The 19,554-nt window shown below is 48.7% G+C and overlaps 1 protein-coding gene across 1 annotated transcript in view; it reads right to left on the bottom strand.

The window, feature by feature from the left end:
• Positions 1-477: 477 nt before the first annotated feature.
• Positions 478-19,554, bottom strand: part of SLC24A5 (solute carrier family 24 member 5) — a 29,066-nt gene continuing 9,989 nt past the window's right edge. Inside the window, exons 5-9 of the mRNA XM_078618755.1 lie at positions 18,041-18,141; positions 11,857-12,206; positions 8,725-8,931; positions 1,191-1,292; positions 478-830 (exon numbers count right to left, since the gene is read on the bottom strand). Coding sequence (XP_078474881.1) covers positions 505-830; positions 1,191-1,292; positions 8,725-8,931; positions 11,857-12,206; positions 18,041-18,141 — 1,086 coding nt within the window. The 3' untranslated portion in view covers positions 478-504. The remainder of the gene's footprint in view (positions 831-1,190; positions 1,293-8,724; positions 8,932-11,856; positions 12,207-18,040; positions 18,142-19,554) is intronic.

The following is a 19,554-nucleotide window of genomic DNA, read 5'->3' as shown; positions in this document are numbered from 1 at the left end:
CTCATTGTCCGTGGATGTGACTGGGACACAATCGACAACAACAAACTCCTGAAATCTGCCGGACTCTGGACAGGCGGCAGGCGACCGACCGAGTGACTGACTGACCGAGTCACCAATTGAACGAGCAACTGAGCGACGGACCTAGTGACTGACCCACCGAGTGACCGACTGAATGAACGAATAACCTAGCGAGCGACCGACCGACTGACTGAACGAGCAACCGAGTGACCGAAAAAAGCGACTGACCCACCGAGCGACCTTCTGAACGAGCAACTAAGCGACTGACCGACCAAGCAACCGAGCGACCGACCAAGCGACTGATCGAGCGAGAGACCGTCCGAGCAAGCAACCGGGCGTCCGACTGACCGACCGACTCACCGATGAAGCGATTGACCGAGCGAGTGATCGACCGAGCAACCGACCAAGCGAGTGACCGACCGAGTGACCGACTGCCCGCCCCCCCCCCCCCCTCCCGCGGCTTCGTGCTCCAGGGCTGCTCAGGGTTCACTTTCCGCAGACGCGGGCGGCGGGGTCACCGCCCAGCACGCCGACCTCGTGCAGGACGGCGACGGCGACGAACACGAGGTACGCGGCGAGGCACGCGGCGCCCAAGGGCCGGCTGAGGTGCCAGCGTGCCGCGTGGACGCACGCGAGCAGCAGCGCCAGCGAGATGAGCAGCGACGACGCCGAGTAGACGAGTCCAGCGCTGCTCACGTGGGCCGGGCCCGACGGGGACACGAAGGCAGTGCGCAAGAGCCAGGGAAGGCCCAGGCACAGCATGTCGAACACGTTGGAGCCCACGATGTTGGACATGGCCATGTCGGCTTTGCCTGCGGCGGTAGCAGCGCAGGGAGAATGGCAAGGGGAGAGTGGTCGGTGGTGGTGGTGGTGGGTGGTGGGTGGGGGGATAGGCGGAGGTTGGCGTCGAGCGGTCAGAAACCCAGCACGTGGCTCGCACAAGTTGTTGTTGGTGAAGTTACATACAAATACATTTAAACTGGGTTTTAAATAAGCGTCTGCTGTCATTTTACACCGGTAGCTTTGGCCACGTGGGGGGGGGGGGGGGGCGGGGAGGGGGCAAGGCAGCAGTCCCTTGCCCCCCACGATCGGTACGCCACTGGGCGGGCTGGCTGCGTTGTTGTTGTTGTTGTGGTCGTCGTTGTTGTTGTTGTCTGGTGACAGCCACTTACCCTCTCTGGCCACCAGCAGGCTGGTGATGGTGTCGGGGAGGCTCGTGCCGATGGCCAGCAGGGTGAGACCCATCACCGTGTCCGGGATGCCCAGTGTCTCGCCTGCACAACAGACAAAAGACAGAAATTCTACCCTCGCCCCATATAGCCTTAACTATGAAAAACATGTTCTACTGGTAGGAACCTCCTGGTTACACCAGCCCACAGGGGATTATTGTGTCCGTCGTGCAGGGAGGGGCTGGGTGGGGAGGGGCTGGGTGGGGAGGGGAGGGTGGGGAGGGGCTGGGTGGGGAGGGAGGGGCTGGGTGGGGAGGGGAGGGAGGGGCTGGGTGGGGAGGGTGTGGAGGAGAGGGTGGGGAGGGGCTGGGTGGGGAGGGGAGGGAGGGGCTGGGTGGGGAGGGTGGGGTTTGGTGGGGGGTGGGAGGGGTGGGACTGGGTGGGGAGGGGCTGGTCACCCCGTGGTGCCCTTATAAAACTCAACGTTTAACCTACTCACGCCGGCTTGTGCCCGCCCTCACAGTCGGGCATATTTGCGGAATACACCACGCCGCCGTTGACCCTGGCCATTGACCGAGCAACCCAACGTCCCTACCAGCTCCCTCCGCAGGAGGAATGTGTTTATTTATCCACAAGCGACCTGACCATCACAAATGCGAGCTCGACCAAGTGACTTGCCGTTCACGTGGCGATGAGCAGCAGCCGAATGCTCTGAAACCGCGTGATGTTGATTGTAAATGTGGAGGGAAAAACAGGAGGACCCGGGGGAAAAATCCACGCGACCGCGGGGAGAACACGCAAACGCCAAATATACAACAGGCATCTGGGTCGAGATGGAACCCACAACCTTCTGTATACCAGGCGAGGTAGTTAACATCTCCTAGCCACCGTGATGATGATGACGAGAGAGAGAGAGAGACACGCAAACTCCAAATATACAGCAACAGGCGTCAGGGTTGGGATCGAACTCACGACTTCCTGTATACCGGGCGAGGTAGTTAACATCTCCTAGCCACCGTGGTGCCCCAAGACTGTAGGGGCAAGTGCTGTTCGCGAGTGGCACCTATGAAACCGGGCATTGTGACACACGAGGGGGTGGGTGACCAACATTACGACCCGACTGTGAGGGTGGGCACAAGCCGGCGTGAGTAGGTTAAATGTTGAGTTTTATTAGGGCACCACGGGGTGACCAGCCCCTCCCCACCCTCCCCACCCTCCCCACCCAGCCCCTCCCCACCCTCCCCTCCCCACCCAGCCCCACCCTTCCCACCCAGCCCCTCCCCACCCAGCCCCTCCCTCCCCACCCAGCCCCTTTTGTCTCCCGAAGAGGCGATGTTTACACACCGTACCAGGTACTCATTTGAGGCCGAGTCGACCTAGAGGAGGCCCAGGACCGGTTCAGATATTCATCACTGGTGTTGGCCGTGAGCGGGAAGTGAACCCGGGTCGCCTGTTTTATACCGCTCCCCACGCACACACACACACAGTCGTGCATTCAAACATTCTGAGAACACTGTAATATACAAGAATGAGACACACAGACACACACTCAAGCATGTACATACGCATGGCCACACACGCAACGCTCATGCTCAAACCCATGTGCGCACGCACGCACGCACACACGCACATCATAAAAGACGAAGATCCCCTCCACATGCTCTTTGCGGGAAGTGCTTTTAGAGAGCCTCCATGAAGACCGGTACAACACAAGGAGGGGGGGGGGGGGCAATTGCCCGGGCACATTTGTCTACACCAGGGGTCGGCAACCTACGGCTCCGGAGCCGCATGCGGCTCTTTACGGGCTGCTTCTTGACGATATGTACGTGAGTACAGTATGTACTCAGATGCATTGCGGCTCTTGAAATACTGAATTTTGTACCGAATTTGAAAGAAATGGCTCTTCTTGTTATTTTGGTTGCCGACCCCTGGTCTACACCGTGCTGATGTCTACACCAGTGCACAGAGGAGGCCCAGAAACAGTTCACGCGATTTTGGACGATTTTTGACCCCCACCGCCCCTCGTCACACGGCGAGACAAAAAGTCAGACCCCCCCTCAAATATGACGTCACAAAGCTCTGCCCCCCACCCCCTCCCCAAAACCATATTTTCATTAAAAAAAAATGCTTCAAATCGCTTTAAACTATTGTCGTTGTAGTGCGTATTTAATATGGCGCTGCACTCTGATGTTGTAGGAGTGTTGCTATAACAATTAGTGTTGTTATAACAATTCTATATTTATCTAAAGTTGCACATTTTGATGTGACGTCACATTTCCCACCCCCTCCTCGTCACATATCGTCACAAATGTCTGACTCCCCCCCCCCTAGGTGCGTGACGTCATTTATGGACGGCCCCTTGGCCACTGATGTTGACCGTGGCCAGGGATCGAACTCGGGTTACTGGCTTTGCAGGCGCAGTGCGCTCAAACCACTGCACCAACCCTCCCCATGGCTCCTTCCACCCTCAACCAGTATATATACAAATACTGATAATTGTTTTTTTACCCTTCTATCTGGCAACAAAACTGACACCTTTTATAGACCGCAATACCTGCAGTCATTCTACAAACAAAAGACATAACTCTGATAATGTATGTGCACTGTTCTTGAAGTTGATTGGTCCACACCCGAGACAGCTTTCCTTAGAGCCTAGTCTCACATGGGTTGGACCAGATGACGCCAAAAGGCGTGCGCCTTTATCATATTTTTACTGGCAAATGAGGTTTCCATAGTATACAAATACTGTTTTCTCGGAATTTCTCTCACTTGATGCAGCTATCGTGCTGTGACAGTTCCACCTGAAGACGGAAGCTTGTGTTGCCTCCGAAACGTCGTGATTTTTATTTTATTTTTATTTTACTTTTATTAATTTAAATTTTTTACCTACGTGACTTTACCGAAAAAACCTAAGAATATGAATCATTGCAGTCACGAAAGCTTAAAATCTAGAACCTCCCCATAACGCCACAGGACGAGCCCAAACACTGTGCACACGCATGCACACACATCTGTATGCACACACGCAGCCCTGGCAAGAGGCAACCCGAGTCTCTGTAGATGTTACAGTACCACAAATCAAAGGGCTTTCCCTTTTAAGGGGCGCCAAAAAGGGACGCCCGGAGTTTCGAGTATGTCCGAAATCTTTACGCGATGTCTCGCATCCATCCCGTTTATAAACGAGATGTTAGCTCCCTCGCCCGGTATGCACGATGTCGTGAGATCAATCCCGACCACCACGCCTGCTGTATACCGTATTTGGAGCTTGCGTGTATCTCTCTCTGTCTGTGGATGCGTGGATTTTTCTCCGGGTCCTCCGGTTTTTCGCCCTCCACGTTAAGAATCGACACGCGTTTAGATGATTTAAAAACGAACCTAAAAATTGATGGTACCTGTTCATCTCTTTGTTGTTAATTTCACATCAATAATGTTTTGACGTTGGTCAAAAAGTCAAAAGTGATGAACTGCTCAAACGGAGCACCGAGGCATCGCTACTCATCTGCCGCTTACAACCCTGTGTTGTAAGCGGCTGTAAGCGCTTACAGCTGGAAATTCCACGTTCCTATGGCAAGGCTCCCGAAGGGGGTAGATGGGCTGAGTCAACCCACCCCTGTGAACGGGATTTTAACGATCATGTGTCACTGACCTTACATTCATTCCCGCTGGGGGTAGCCAACTTGTAATGGCCAAAAGGCCCAAAAAGTACCCACAAGTCCCTCAAAGCGATAAAGTGTATGTATATATATATAAGTGTGTGCATATAAATGTAGTGGGTTCGAATTAGGTGCAAACACACACACACAGCTTGGAGGCAACACTATTTATTAAACGGTAAGTAATATAACACTGTACATGAGGTGGTGACCACCTTCCTCAACTCACTAACACTCTGGAACACGACACAGACTGGACCAGGCAGGCAATGGACCAGGCAACGGCCTGCCTGGCCCAGGACGACGACCCGGGACTTGAGGACTGATGATGTCGTCTTCACTTCGGAGTACAACAGCCGCGCTCTGCGTTCACACCACGCTTATATCTGCTCTGGCGTGGCCGGCTCCGCCCAGGCCACGCCTCCCTTCCCAGGCCACGCCTCCCTTCCCCCCCACCTCTGGGAAGGTCCGGGTCCCTCCACCACGTGACCCCCCAGGCACCCCCTTGGGGCCCCCAGCCCTCGTACGGGCTGACACAGTAGTGACCGTTCTATGTCACTACATCTATACAGGGACTCCTGTACTTACAAACATTCGACTTACGAACTTTCAGAGATGCGAACAAACCTGTCCGTATGTCAAGTTGCCTGTTGGGACCGAGAGTCGTAAGTTCAACCGCCGTGCGATAGATGGCGGTGGTGGCATCTACATCTGTAGAACGTGAAGAACCAGTGGCATCTACATCTGCAGAACGTGAAGAACCAGTGGCATCTACATCTGCAGAACGTGAAGAACCAGTGGCATCTACATCTGCAGAACGTGAAGAACCAGTGGCATCTACATCTGCAGAACGTGAAGAACCAGTGGCATCTACATCTGCAGAACGTGAAGAACCAGTGGCATCTACATCTGCAGAACGTGAAGAACTAGTAGCATCTACATCTGCAGAACGTGAAGAACCAGTGGCATCTACATCTGCAGAACGTGAAGAACCAGTGGCATCTACATCTGTAGAACGTGAAGAACCAGTGGCATCTACATCTGCAGAACGTGAAGAACCAGTAGCATATACATCTGTAGAATGTGAATAACCAATGGCATCTACATCTGCAGAACGTGAAGAACCAGTGGCATCTATATCTACACATTACGCAACTTTTAAAGCCATTCCCCGTGTTTAGTGTACACGCCGTACCACACGTTTGGAATCGGCAGGAGTAAAGTTGGACTAACAACAAATCGACTTACGAACAGACCTCTGGAATATAACACGTTCGTAAGTGGAGGAGTCCCTGTATTGACAGTTTTCGGCACAGCACGGGACACATTCATTATTCTTTGCTACTACTGTGATTGTACGCTTCTACGTTATGCTCCTTCGATAGAACCGCGTGTGCTGGGTTTAAAGAGCCGCATGCGGCTAGGGAAGACGCCAGTTGGCAACCGCTGATTTATAGCGATATTCATTCACGTGCGTTTACAGCCCCCCTTTTTTTTGGGGGGGGGGGGGGGGTAGCGCAGGACTGTTTAAGGTATCGCTCGCCGTACATTGATGTTAGCCATGGCTAGGAATCACTCATCAGGTTCATAGAGCAGTGCCCACTGTGCCACTTCTCCACCCGGACACAACCAAATCGTAGATTCCAATTTATACTGGTAGGAACCCACTGGTTCCACCAGCCCATAGGGGGATTATTGTGTCCGTCTATTGTGCAGGGAGGGGTTGGGTAGGGAGGGAGGGGCTGGGTGGGGAGGGTGGGGAGGGTGGAGAGGGTGGGGCAGGGTGGGGAGGGGATGGCTGGGAGGGGCTGGGTGGGGAGGGTGGGGCTGGGTGGGAGGGTGGGGAGGGGCTGGGTGGGAGAGGGAGGGGCTGGGTGGGGAGGGGAGGGTGGGGAGGGGCTGGGTGGGGAGAGTGGGGCTGGGTGGGGAGGGGGAGGGTGGGGAGGGGCTGGTTGGGGAGGGTGGGGCTGGGTGGGGCTGGGTGGGGAAGGGCTGGTCACCCCGTGGTGCCCTTATAAAACTCAATGTTTAAACTACTCACGCCGGCTTGTGCCCGCCCTCACAGTCGGGAATATTTGCGGAATACACCACGCTGCCGTTGACCCTGGCCATTGACCGAGCAACCCAACGTTCCTACCAGCTCCCTCCGCAGGAATGTGTTTTTTTTGGTTTCCCCACTTGAAATTCACAACAATGCACCAGCCCGTTCACCGATGACTGCACAAATAAAAACAAAAACCATCGTACGAAGTTTCGGTCTCAGCTCTGACATTCGAAATGTCAGTTTATCTGCGACGAACACGGACGGAGCTGTCATATGGCAGGCGGCAAGTGCCGCCCCCTTACTGCGCGCGAGGTGTCTAGAACCAGAGGCCACTTGCAAAAGGGATCTCGTAAGTGGCTCTGTGATGTCCGCTTCCGTGGGCCATTCGCCAAGGCAACGGCTCGCCATTGCCCCGGGATAAAACGTGGGAGAATTAAAATGAGCGCGAACGTGTAAACAAAAAAAATTACACTCGTCATTTTGTCATACAAATTCCTGCAAGCAGCAGTAGCAGCAGCAAAAATGCCAGATTAAAAGTGCAAAAGCACTCAGCAAGAAGCTTGTGCTGTGATCCATTACACTGATAATTGCACGATTCATTTGAAGGGAAAAAAAGAGGGAGAGGGTTAAATGGCATTTTTATAATTTCAATGCCAGCTTACGGCAATACGGGACGGCCAATATTAATAAGGGATACGTCGGTATTATAAATCATGCCCTTCAGAGATGTGCACCAATTTGGCCTTTTCAGCTCACCCACTGTTGAATTATGAATGTAGGCTTTTAAACTGCAAGCCATTGTAATAGGTAACGAAACAGATAAGCAGACAATACATCTCCTTCCCATAGTGGTCCCTCCACATGACATTTTTTTAAATATCTTTTTTTGCACGCATGCAATCAGCCACACGACCTTTTATGGGAGTGCATAATTTCGCTCGCACCGATTCAGCGCAAGCAGAAAATGCCGGCACGGAGCATGTACGTGCGTACGTCAAACTTCTTTCGCGCCGTACGTAGACAGCCGTGCTAATCGGAGGGGCGAGTGTCTCATAGGCAGGGTCAGGCTCCCTTGAATTCAATGCCGGTGAACTGACAGGTAGGACCAAAACCCCCCTCGTTATACGGCAACTGGATTTTAGGGAATTGGTTTCTCTTGATGGACAACTTGTCACGAACGTATCCGTTCCGTTTATATTGAAGGATGTCTGTAAAGGCAAACGCCGTCTCTTTGAAATATCGGTCTGAGTTCAAAGCAATGCTATCGGTGATCTGCAAGGAACATCCGATCGATGTTTATATCAATGATGATCACTATCTGATGACGGCGATGATCGTAAATAATCTCACCACTATCAGTGACGACGATGGTGAGCTCAGACTCACCCGTAACCGTGACCATCCTCGCTTTTGGCTGGCCGTCGAACAAAGAGGGTCACCGCACTTCTGCGGCCGTCTGGAACGCTCTTCCTTCCGATATGAGTAAGCCACTGGAAGCTGTGCAACTTTTAAATCATCATCTCGATTGACAACTCACTTCTTTATAACTATATCTCGATTTAAAGTTTTCGTGACTGCAGGGATTCATCTTATTGGTTCTTTCGGTAAAGTCACGTAGAATGGAAATAAAAAAATAATAAAAATAAAACATTATTATTTTATTATGTTATATCTTTATTATTTTATTATTTCCATTATACGTGACTTTACCGAAAGAACCAAGAAGATTCTTTAGAACTACTTATTGTGTTTAGTCTGTTGTCCTCCCCCCCCCCGGCACATCCGATTAGCCACGGTCGGCTACGTACGGCGCGAAGGAAAGTTCGACACCCCGACTCACCCGTCACCGTGACCATCCACACGAGCAGGTAGGTGAGCGCGCTGATCCACACGGCGGCCATAAAGAAGGTGACGGGGTAGAAGCGGCGCATTCGTCTCGCGCGGCAGTCGGGCACCGTCAGCGCCAGCAGCAGCAGCACAGGCAGCGACAGCGCCCAGAGCACGCGTCGCCCGTCGCCCTGGGGCACGTGCAGCAGACCCATCGGCTCTGCGGTTGGGATTGGGGGGTACAAACGCAAGGTGTTGGGCCCATATTTTTTTTTTACCGGCTAAGGCCCACCTCTGGGAGAATTGAGCTGGCCATCACGAATGTCGGCCGTGGCAGAGCGTGCTTGTCAACAAGGACACTCAATTGATTTTGATAACGTTGAAGCGTTGTGTAAAACTAATTGTTACTGGCCAAGACTAATTAGAGAATCCATTGAAATTGAGAGAAACGGAAATGATTTCAATCGCTCTGACAGCTACAGGCTGAGTGCGACCTGGAAGCGTGTTATTAAATACATACAATTACAATTCCTTATAAGGAAAACAAATACCAATGAATAACAATTGAATGATTACCAATCTATATAATTACAATACCCTCCCCCTCTTTGCCTCGAATCACTGCACCAGATTGAATTGAATTAAATGATGACGTCACCCTGATGCTGCTCTATTTAAGACCGGAAGCAACAGGAGAGCTTCACCATTCTTGGCCCGGTGAAGCTGATTGTAATTATCAGCGAAACGTCGTACTACTCAAATTTTAAAATGCTGTTGATTCTCTCTTCAGCACACCGGTGGGGTAAAGAAGTCAATTATTTTGTCCTTTGAAAAAACGTGACACATTGTTTACTTTTCGATTTAAAGCTTTCGTGACTGCAGGGATTCATCTTCTTGGTTTTTTCGGTAAAGTCACGTAGAAGGGAAGTAATAAAATAATAAAAATAATAATTATTATTTTATTACTTCCCTTCTACGTGACTTTACCGAAAAAACCAAGAAGACATTGTTTACTGTTTGGCCGTGTCGGGTGGAGGGTTACGCCACATTTATAAATAACGCGATCTGACCCAAAAACCTTGATTATGGACGAATGATAGCTCCAACGAAGTGGCCTGGAAAGTTATTGCAGCCAAAAAACATCTCCATCAACGCGTCACGCCCTTGAGAACTCTGATCTATACTCTTAGTTATTTCGGTAAAGTCACGTAGGTAAAAAATGAAATTAATAATAAATAAAACAATAAATAAAACAATAAAAATTGTTTTTTTAAATAAATAAAACAATAAAAAATTTGTATTTATTGTTTTATTTTTATTAATTTCATTTTTTACCTACGTGACTTTACCGAAAGAACTAAGAGTATGAATCCTTGCAGTCACGAAAGCTTCAAATCTAGAACTCGGTTCTAATCACGTGCAGTGGATGAAACTTATCAACTCTTTGTATTTTACCAGGTAAGGCCCACTGAGCTACATAGCTCTTTTTCAAAAGCTACCTGCCTATCGCAAATGATAGCTCAGCAAAGTGGCTCATCACGTGGAAATTCATAGCAGGAAAATAATTATCTAAACGCCCCTTTATGTAATTAATAACATTTTAGAGGGAGTGGTGGTGGAGCTGTTAGCGTACTGCGTTACGAACCCGGCGACCTGAATTTTCTGCTCACAGCCAAATAGCAGTTACGATTATCTGAAACGGTCCCAGACCTCCGCTAGGTCGACTCAGCCTTGAATTTAATTCGTACCCGGTGTGGTGTGTGTGTAAACATCAGCATTGGGGAGGGGAGACAAAGGCGGACGGCGTGGTGATGACCACACCACCCCATCCCTCCTGCACTTCCCATTAGCACGGTTGGCCACGTATGGTGCAATAGAAGTTCAACAAACACACATACAACAAACATACATGTGTGTGAGTCGATGTGTCTGTGTATGTCAGTCCATGTGTGTGTGTGGCTCCATGGAAGTGTGTAAGTCCATTTCTTTGTGTGTGTGTGTGTGTAGGTGCATGTGCGTGTGTGTTAGTCCATGTGTGTGTGTAACTCCATGTGTGTGTGTATCTAAAGTCGATGTCTGTGTGTGTGAGTCCATATGTGTGTGTGTGTAAGTCGATGTCTGTGTGTGTAGGTCGATGTGTGTGTCTGTTGCCCAGGTACTTACCGCTAGTACATACATAAACGTGGCGGCAGTGTTTGTGCTGGCATTGTTGGTGTTATCCCCTCCACCACCAAACGACTTGATTAAAAGAATAATTGTGGCAATAAATTACAATCGCGTAGCGCCTCCGTGCAAGGCACTCGCTGCGTTGTAGATCACAACAATAAATAAACAAATACATCGTGGGCCAACGGCCAGGCAGAGGAAACTGATAAGTTATAGGAGCTAATTATGACAACGGGTTCGCGAGAGAAACGTAGTGCGTCTTGAGGCGAGCTTTAAACGGAATCGTGATATTTAAACAGAATCAGAATATTTATTTATTTATCCTTGAGGAATCCGATGGATCTACGCCACCCTTGTCCACAGAAGTCCAGTTTGTTTTCACAGACGTCCGGCGGGTTTGCTCCCGCACGGCTACTGCCACGCGGCCACTGCGTCGATCGATATATTCTGAACCGACAACAACGAATCCCTCATCCTCCTCCTCCTCGTGACGACTCCCCACTCAACTCATCTCAAACGGCCGGCACCGAACGTGTCACTACGCCCGCGTGCCCACACGAAAAAAATTTACCCGTGAAAACAAAGTTTTTCACTATAAATCCTTTATATGCGTGGCGGCTAAAGTAATCTCGTTCTCTGGCTTGAGATGGCTGCCACCTATGGGTCAGATGATTGCCTGCCACCATTAAGCAATTGGTAATTCAATACAATTTATTTTTTCCTAAAAAGAGTAAAATTTAGGAAAAAATTTTTCACGAAAATACATTGTCACGCACAACGAGTCTGTGTGCAAAAATGTCAGCTCGATTGGATCACGGGAAGTGGGTTAAAAAAACGACCGAAAGATTTGCACGGTCGTAAGCGCGCAAGCAAGCAAGCGCGCAAGCAAGCAAGTGAACTTAATATAAAGGATTTAAAAACGACACCCGACTCGTGGACGAACTCGACGGGGGAGCGGGGGCGGCGTTCGAACTCTGACCCTCGTCCTCGAGCGAGGTGAGACCGTGCAGGCTGAGCGTCAACTGCGAGTAGTCCGAGCCGTCCTTGAGGATGACGCCGCTGTCCGACCTGGCGCGCCCGTGCAGGAAGTCGTTGACCCCCGTCGAGGAGCGCCGCGAGGTGCCGCCGCTGCGTTCCTCGCCGGCCGCGTCGACGCCGACGAGCGGCTGCGTCTCGGGGTCGTGACCCGGCTGATGGCGGTGGCCGCGCTGCCCCCCGGCCGGGCGGAGGCACAAGCAGACGCGCGTGAAGGCGCGGCGGAGGCGCGCGTCGAAGTGCAGTGCCACCACGTAGACAGCGTAGACAGACACGAGCGAGAGGGCCTCGTACCTGTGCGAGAGAAGCATATTTGAGTTTTGACACGCGGGCTTTCGCGACCGATGTCATCCGTGGTAAAGATTTTTTGTCGGAGGATTTTTTTTGTTTGTTTGTTGAGTTAGATCGCGTAAATATAAATCCTAGATTTGAAGCTTTCGTGACTGCAAGGATTCATATTCTTAGGTTTTTTCGGTAAAGTCACGTAGGTAAAACATTAAAATTATTAAAGGTAAAATAAAATAAAAATCACGACGTTTCGGAGGCAACACAAGCTTCATTTACTTGATACAGCTGTCGTGGCTGTGACGGTTCCACCTGAAGACGGAAGCGTGTGTTGCTTCCGAAACGTCGCACGTAGCCAGCCGTGACAATCGGACGTGCGGGGGAAGGACAACGAAATAGTTTTTTCGTCGTCCGCGGACATTTTTGGCTCTCCGCGAATCGCATCTGGAAACCCTCGCCGATGGCATGCGAGCGAGAGAGAGAGAGAGTGATGAGAGAAAGTGATGAGACCGAGTGATGAGAGAATGCTCGCGTGTGTGAGATTAACTCAGCGGAGTAATCGCAGGAACAGGAGTTCATACTATTGCGCGAATTGCACGAAAACATTGCCGGCACTTGCGATCGATTTCACGCTGGACGGTGACGTTGAAACACGCACGAGTGGGGATTTACATTGAGGATTTGTTTTTGTGTATAAACAAATTTAGAAAATCTTATTGTAATTGCATCATCGGCGTTCACATCGTGAAACTAAGAAACTCTCGCAAAGCAAAAACAACATCCCGTGTCAGAGAACGGCCCACAGAAAGAGACGTTACCGAACTACATTTGAGGCCTCGTCAGGTAACGGGTTCTCACCCGCCCCTATTGGATATCTGTGAAGAAGAACTTTATAGCTCATCGGAGACATATTCTTAGGTTTTTTCGGTAAAGCCACGTAGGTAAAAGATTAAAATTAATAAAAGTAAAATAAAAATCACGACGTTCCACCTGAAGACGGAAGCTTGTGTTGCCTCCGAAACGTCGTGATTTTTATTTTATTTTACTTTTATTAATTTTAATGTTTTACCTACGTGACTTTACCGAAAAAACCTAGGAATATGAATCCTTGCAGTCACGAAAGCTTCAAATCTAGCACTCATCGGATTCCTCCGGTTTCAATAAAGATTCTGGGGTGAATGTTGATGCGCGCACACACACACTAGTGACTGCTCTTGATCATGTACACCGCTGCAGAGAAGCGTTCACCGCATCACAGGCAACACCAACAAATGTATTATTTTCGGCATTATCCGAGGTGAGAGATCGGAAAAGTGATTTAATATTTCATTAAAAAAAAAAAATTGGTGCGGTCATTTTTGACCAGCCTGAGACCACCACCTCCACTCCACTAGGCACTGAACGATTTGGGGAAAATATCTAATTGCGATTTTTCTGACAGATATTGCGGTTGCGATTTTATTTGCGATTAATTTTTTTTATGGTCACGTTTCAGTTCAATATTCACTGTGTAATAGATTTAACACATGTGATGGAGCATTACCGCATGATACCATCAAAATATGAACTGCTCTACATATTCTAATGCAAGGATGAGAACTTAAAGATATGAATTGCTTCCAAACATGTATTTATTAAAATGTTTTAATTGAAATAGAACAATCAAACATAGAACAATTGTTAAGTTAAATAAAAAAAGTTATAATAATACAAAATAAACTAATTCCAATTAGAAAGCAATCAGACTTTTCAAATCGCAAAAAAATCGCAGCCTTTGCGATTTGCTAATCGCATTGTTTCAAATTGCGAGTAATCGATTTGAAATCGATCAATCGATTTGAAATTGATCAATCGATTTGAAATCGATCAATCGATTTGAAATCGATCAATCGATTTGAAATCGATGTGAAATCGATTAATCGTTCAGCCCGACACTCCCACAGGGCGACTGAAGCCGGAAATCGTGAGCCAGGACCTCGGCGATGCTCCGACCCATGAGCCACGTGGGCAACCTTAATGGTGTTGAATTTTGATCATTTTCAAGATAAGAGTAAAAAAAAAATGTTCAAGGGTCCCTCTGTTTGCATAGACCACAATACCTGCAGTCATAATGCAAACAAAAAACATAACTCTGATAATATATGCACTGCCCTTGAAGTTGATTGGTCCACACCTGAGACAGCTTTCCTTCGAGCCTAGTCTCACATGGTGTTGGACCAGATGACGCCAAAAGGCGCACAACTCAAAGACAATGCACCATCAGAGTATGAGAGCTCGGGGTAAGCATTTACACCATTGGAACCTCATTTGCCAGTAAAAAAGGTGTCAGTTTTGTTGCCAGATAAAAGGGTAAAAAAACAATTATCATATTTTCTACTGGCAAATGAGGTTCCAATGGGGTCCTCCTGATCATCTTATGGAGGCGACGGTCCCTGCTACATTCCTATGGCAAGGACCGGTACGTCCCCAAAGGCGACAGTTGGGCATCGGATTCTGAGAGATTGGCCGTCATTTTCAAAGGGGCCCCGGTAATCGAACACGCAACATGAAAATAAACCTCGTGATCTTTAATTCGATACGGTCATTTGATCGACCAATCGTCTCAGCTCCGGATTATTTTATTGCAATACGAGCCAACACAAAAACCACGTCGCCTGCTTAGAGGCTACATATTTAGCATTTCAAAGGTCTAATTCTGCACGAAAAACCCGTCAAATTTCGCTAAAAAACGTTGCCTCCCCCCCCCCCCTTTGAAGTTACCGGTGAGTCGTCTTTAGTCTCCGAGAGGTGGTGGTGGGGGCCGGGGGGGGAGGATGCGAATCAATAGCACGGTGACACTAAACGGGGCCACGATCATTACCAATTCTGCTCACACCTGGCCGTGCAAGGGGGATGGAAAGAAGAGAGCTGGGGGGAGGGGGGAGAGAACGCATAACCCCCCCCCCTCCTCCTCGCCCCTCTCCTTTCATTCCGTAGACTCGTACAATGCGCGGTGCGAGATTCTTTTTTGGCGGTGGCGGCGGCGGCGGCCGGGTTTAATTAACTGAGTCAATGGACTAAATGGCAGCAGAGCTATCTGTCTTCTTACGTGGCCGCAGCTCGCGGAATGAGAAAAATAACTCAAAAGGACACCCCTCCCCCCACCCCAGTAATTACTTCGCTATCTTTGCTATGATAGATTAAAAACGAATCTCGCCGCAGCCCAATTTTTTTTTTAAAGCCCGCCGCACTCGTGCACGAGCGGGCCCGGTGTCAAAATCCACTGCTGGGTGAGCGCCTCCCCGACCCACAGTGTCGCTGGCCGAAAGGGGGTCAATTTGAACGTAAAGCTTTCGTGACTGCAGGGATTCATCTTCTTGGTTCTTTCGGTAAAGTCACGTAGAAGGGAAGTAATAAAATAATAAAAATAAAACATAATAAAATAATTCTCACGACGTTTCGGCCACAACGCAAGCAGCCGTCTTCACCTGAAGCAGCCGTCTTCAGGTTAAGACGGCTGCTTGCGTTGTGGCCGAAACGTCGTGAGAATTATTTTATTTTATTATGTTTTATTTTTATTATTATATTACTTCCCTACTACGTGACTTTACCGAAAGGGGGTCAATTTGAACGTACTTCACCACGCCGGTCAGCGCGGGTTGGCAAAGGCGGCGATGACCGACACGGGGCTGACCTCCGGTGGCATGTAACACCCGCGCCTCATGGTGCGTCCGATCTCCGAAGCTAAGCAGGGGCTAGGCAAGGAAAGTGTCTAAGTGCGTGACCATCATCAATGACTGCAGTGTAGATCAGGGGTGGGGAACGTCCGGCCCGCGGGCCGTACAAGGCCCGTGAAATCATTTGGGTCTGGCCCTGCCAAGGGAACCGCAGGCGGGACTCGAAATTCAATAAATCTCGGAGCAAACCTGGAAAAGCAGTTGCGAGTAGCAGCAACATCATCAACACCAGCTCACATCATCACACGCCTCGCCAAAGAGAAGCAGTTCCAGCCCATCGCATTAGGGGCGAGTTAATTAAATGTTAGACCAAATATAATGGGCTCATTTTTAAGTTGACAATTTTGTATGGCCCGCGAATGACGTCACATAAATATCCAAATGGCCCTTGGCAGAAAAAAGGTTATTCTTTGGTTCTTTCGGTAAAGTCACGTATAAAGATTAAATAATAAATTAAATTAAATACTAGCATACGACGTTTCGATTGCAACACAAGCATTCATCATCAGGTATAAATTAAATAGAAACACAAATCTAGTATACTTAGAAATGTAATGTAATACAACAGAGAGTCGGATAACATAACCAAAAAAATAATTCCTGCAGTCACGAAAGCTCCAAATTAAGTTAGAAAAAGGTTCCCCACCCCTTGTGTAGATAGTGGTTCGGCACAAATGTACATGTACAGCCCTTTTGTAAATCCACTGCTGGATGAGGGGCTCCCTACGCCGTATCGATCGTGGGGGTTATTTGCCCATACATCACCACACTGGTCAGTGCGGGAGCATAGAAGTACTGTACGATAAGAACTCGCTCGTTGTGTTGTCGCTATGACGCGGTTCTTCTATTCGGGGACAACGTTCGCACAATGCGGAATGTGCCCGTTGTTTTAACGCGGGACCACGCCCCATTATAACGTGAAACGAGTTCCATTGTAACGTGAAACGAGTCCCATTGTAACGCGAAACGAGTCACATTATGACGTGAAACGAGTCCCATTATAACGTGGATCACACTCCATTATAACGAGGACCACGCCCCATTAGAACGTAAAACGAGTCCCGTTATAACGTGAAACGAGTCCGATTATGACGTGAAACGAGTCTCATCATAACGTGGATCACACTCCATTATAACGAGGACCACGCCCCATTAGAACGTGAAACGAGTCCCGTTATAACGTGAAACGAGTCCCATTAGAACGTGAAACGAGTCCCGTTATAACGTGAAACGAGTCCCATTAGAACGTGAAACGAGTCCCGTTATAACGTGAAACGAGTCCCATTATAACGTGAAACGAGTCCCATTATAACGTGAAACGAGTCCCGTTATAACGTGGATCACATCCCATTATAACAAGGACCACGCCCCATTAGAACGTGAAACGAGTCCCGTTATAACGTGAAACGAGTCCCATTATAACGTGAAACGAGTCCCGTTATAACGTGAAACGAGTCCCGTTATACCGTGTATCACGCCCCGTTATAACGTAAAACGAGTCCCATTATAACGTGAAACGAGTCCCATTATAACGTATAACGAGTCCCGTTATAACGTGTATCACGCCCCGTTGTCCCGACAGGCTGTCTTCACAGCGCGGAATGTGAATCAAATTTGCCCCCGTAATGCACATCCAGTAATTCTTCACGCATTATAATAATAAATAATAAAATAAGAAAGTCATAGGACTTTTCAAATCGCAAAAAATCGCAGCCTTTGCGATTTGCTCATCGCATTGTTTCAAATTGCGATTTCCATTTGAAATCGATTAATCGTTAAGCCCTATTGCGTGGTATGTGTGTGTGTGTGCGGTAGTGTAGCGGTTTGCGCGCTGCGCTATGAACCCGGCGACCCGGGTTCGATTCCCGCTCACGGCCAACATCAGTGACGATTATCTGAACCGGTCCCGGGCCTCCCCTAGGTCGACTCAGCCTCAAATGAGTACCTGGTGTGGTGTGTAAACATTGCCACTGGGGAAACAAAGGAGGCCGGGCGTGGAGCTGGCCACCCAGCCCCTCGTGTACCGTTCCGGCCTTCGTAGGTGCTCGCTAACAGCACTTGCCCCTACAGTCTGTTAAGGCTATACGGGGGATCTTTGTTTGTGCGGTGTGTACGGGCACGACTTACCAGTGCACCTTCCCATCGTGTATGCAGCCAATGAGCACGGCCACGCTCACAGCGTATGCCAGGGAGTCTCGCAGCAGGGGCCAGTGTGAGAGAGGCGAGGCCTTGAACCCGCGACACCCAAACCAGTCATTGGGAAATAATAACAACAGCAGCAATGGTCATTCACATTTCATACGGGGCAATTCGAGGCGTGTCAGTTTGCTGAATGTTACAACGGTGCGAGGCCGTCGAAGGGCCTCGTATGTCAGCGGCAAATAACTTTTTTTTTTAAAATCGTACCCCAAATTTAATTGGAAGCAGAAATGGCAGAGATTTTTTTTGTTACTACTCAAAGCGGTGGCGATGTGTTCCACGGGATGACACCGCGCGTGCATCCTGGGCGGACCTGTTGTGCAAGAGCTGGAGTGGGCGGTCACCCATGGACTGTCGGGATAACGTTTGGCCAACGTGGCCGGGCTTGGAGGTTAAACATTTTTAAATCCTTTATATTAAGTTCACTCGCTTGCTTGCTTGTGCGCTTACGACCGTGCAAATCTTTCGGTCGTTTTTTTAACCCACTTCCCGTGATCCAATCGAGCTGACATTTTTGCACACAGACTCGTTGTGCGTGACAATGTATTTTCGTGAAAATTTTTTTCCAAAATGTTACACTTTTTAGAAAAAATAATTATATTTAATTACCAATTGCTTAATGGTGGCAGGCAATCATCTGACCCATAGGTGGCAGCCATCTCAAGCCAGAGGACGAGAGGACTCTAGCCGCCACGCATATAAAGGATTTATAGTGAAAAACTTTGTTTTTACGGGTTAATTTTTTAAAGAACGTGCCGATGTTGCCCGTTTGACCGGGGGATGCAGCCAAGGCAAGCGAGCGTCTTATTACGGCCAGCCGGATAGAGACATATCCAGTAGAAACTCCTCTTAACGATCACCCCTGTTAACGACTAATCGCTTCACGACGGGCCTCCAGAAAGCCCGATGTGTAGTGTATAGTGTAGTGTATAGTAGTTTAGTGTATAGTGTAGTGTATTGTGTGGTGTAAAGTAGCGTAGTGCATAGTGTAGTGTATAGTAGTGTATAGTGCAGTGTATAGTAGTGTATGGTAGTGTATAGTGTGGTGTAAAGTAGCGTAGTGTATAGTAGCATAGTGTATAGTGTAGTGTATAATAGTGTAGTGTATAGTAGTGTATAGTGTAGTGTATAGTAGTGTAGTAGAAAGTAGTATAGTGTATCGTAGTGTATAGCGTGGTGTAAAAGTAGCGTAGTGTATAGTAGTGTATATTGTAGTGTATAGTATAGTGTACAGTCGTGTAGTATATAGTAGTGTAGTGTATAGTAGTGTATAGTTTGGTGTATAGTAGTGTATAATAATGTATAGTGTAGTGTATAGTGTAGTACATAGTGTAGTGTATAGTATTGTATAGTGTGATGTAAAGTAGCATGTGTTCCGGGACTGCTTTTGTTGTTGTTTTTGCTACTTTTCCCAAGCTTGATCAAATCGGACTTATACAATC

The sequence above is a fragment of the Lampetra planeri genome, chromosome 59 (assembly GCF_965212315.1).
Source record: "Lampetra planeri chromosome 59, kcLamPlan1.2.h2, whole genome shotgun sequence".
Lineage (NCBI taxonomy): Eukaryota > Metazoa > Chordata > Hyperoartia > Petromyzontiformes > Petromyzontidae > Lampetra > Lampetra planeri.
The sequence above is the reverse complement of the archived record's forward strand: the minus strand, read 5'-3'. Positions and strand labels throughout refer to the sequence as shown.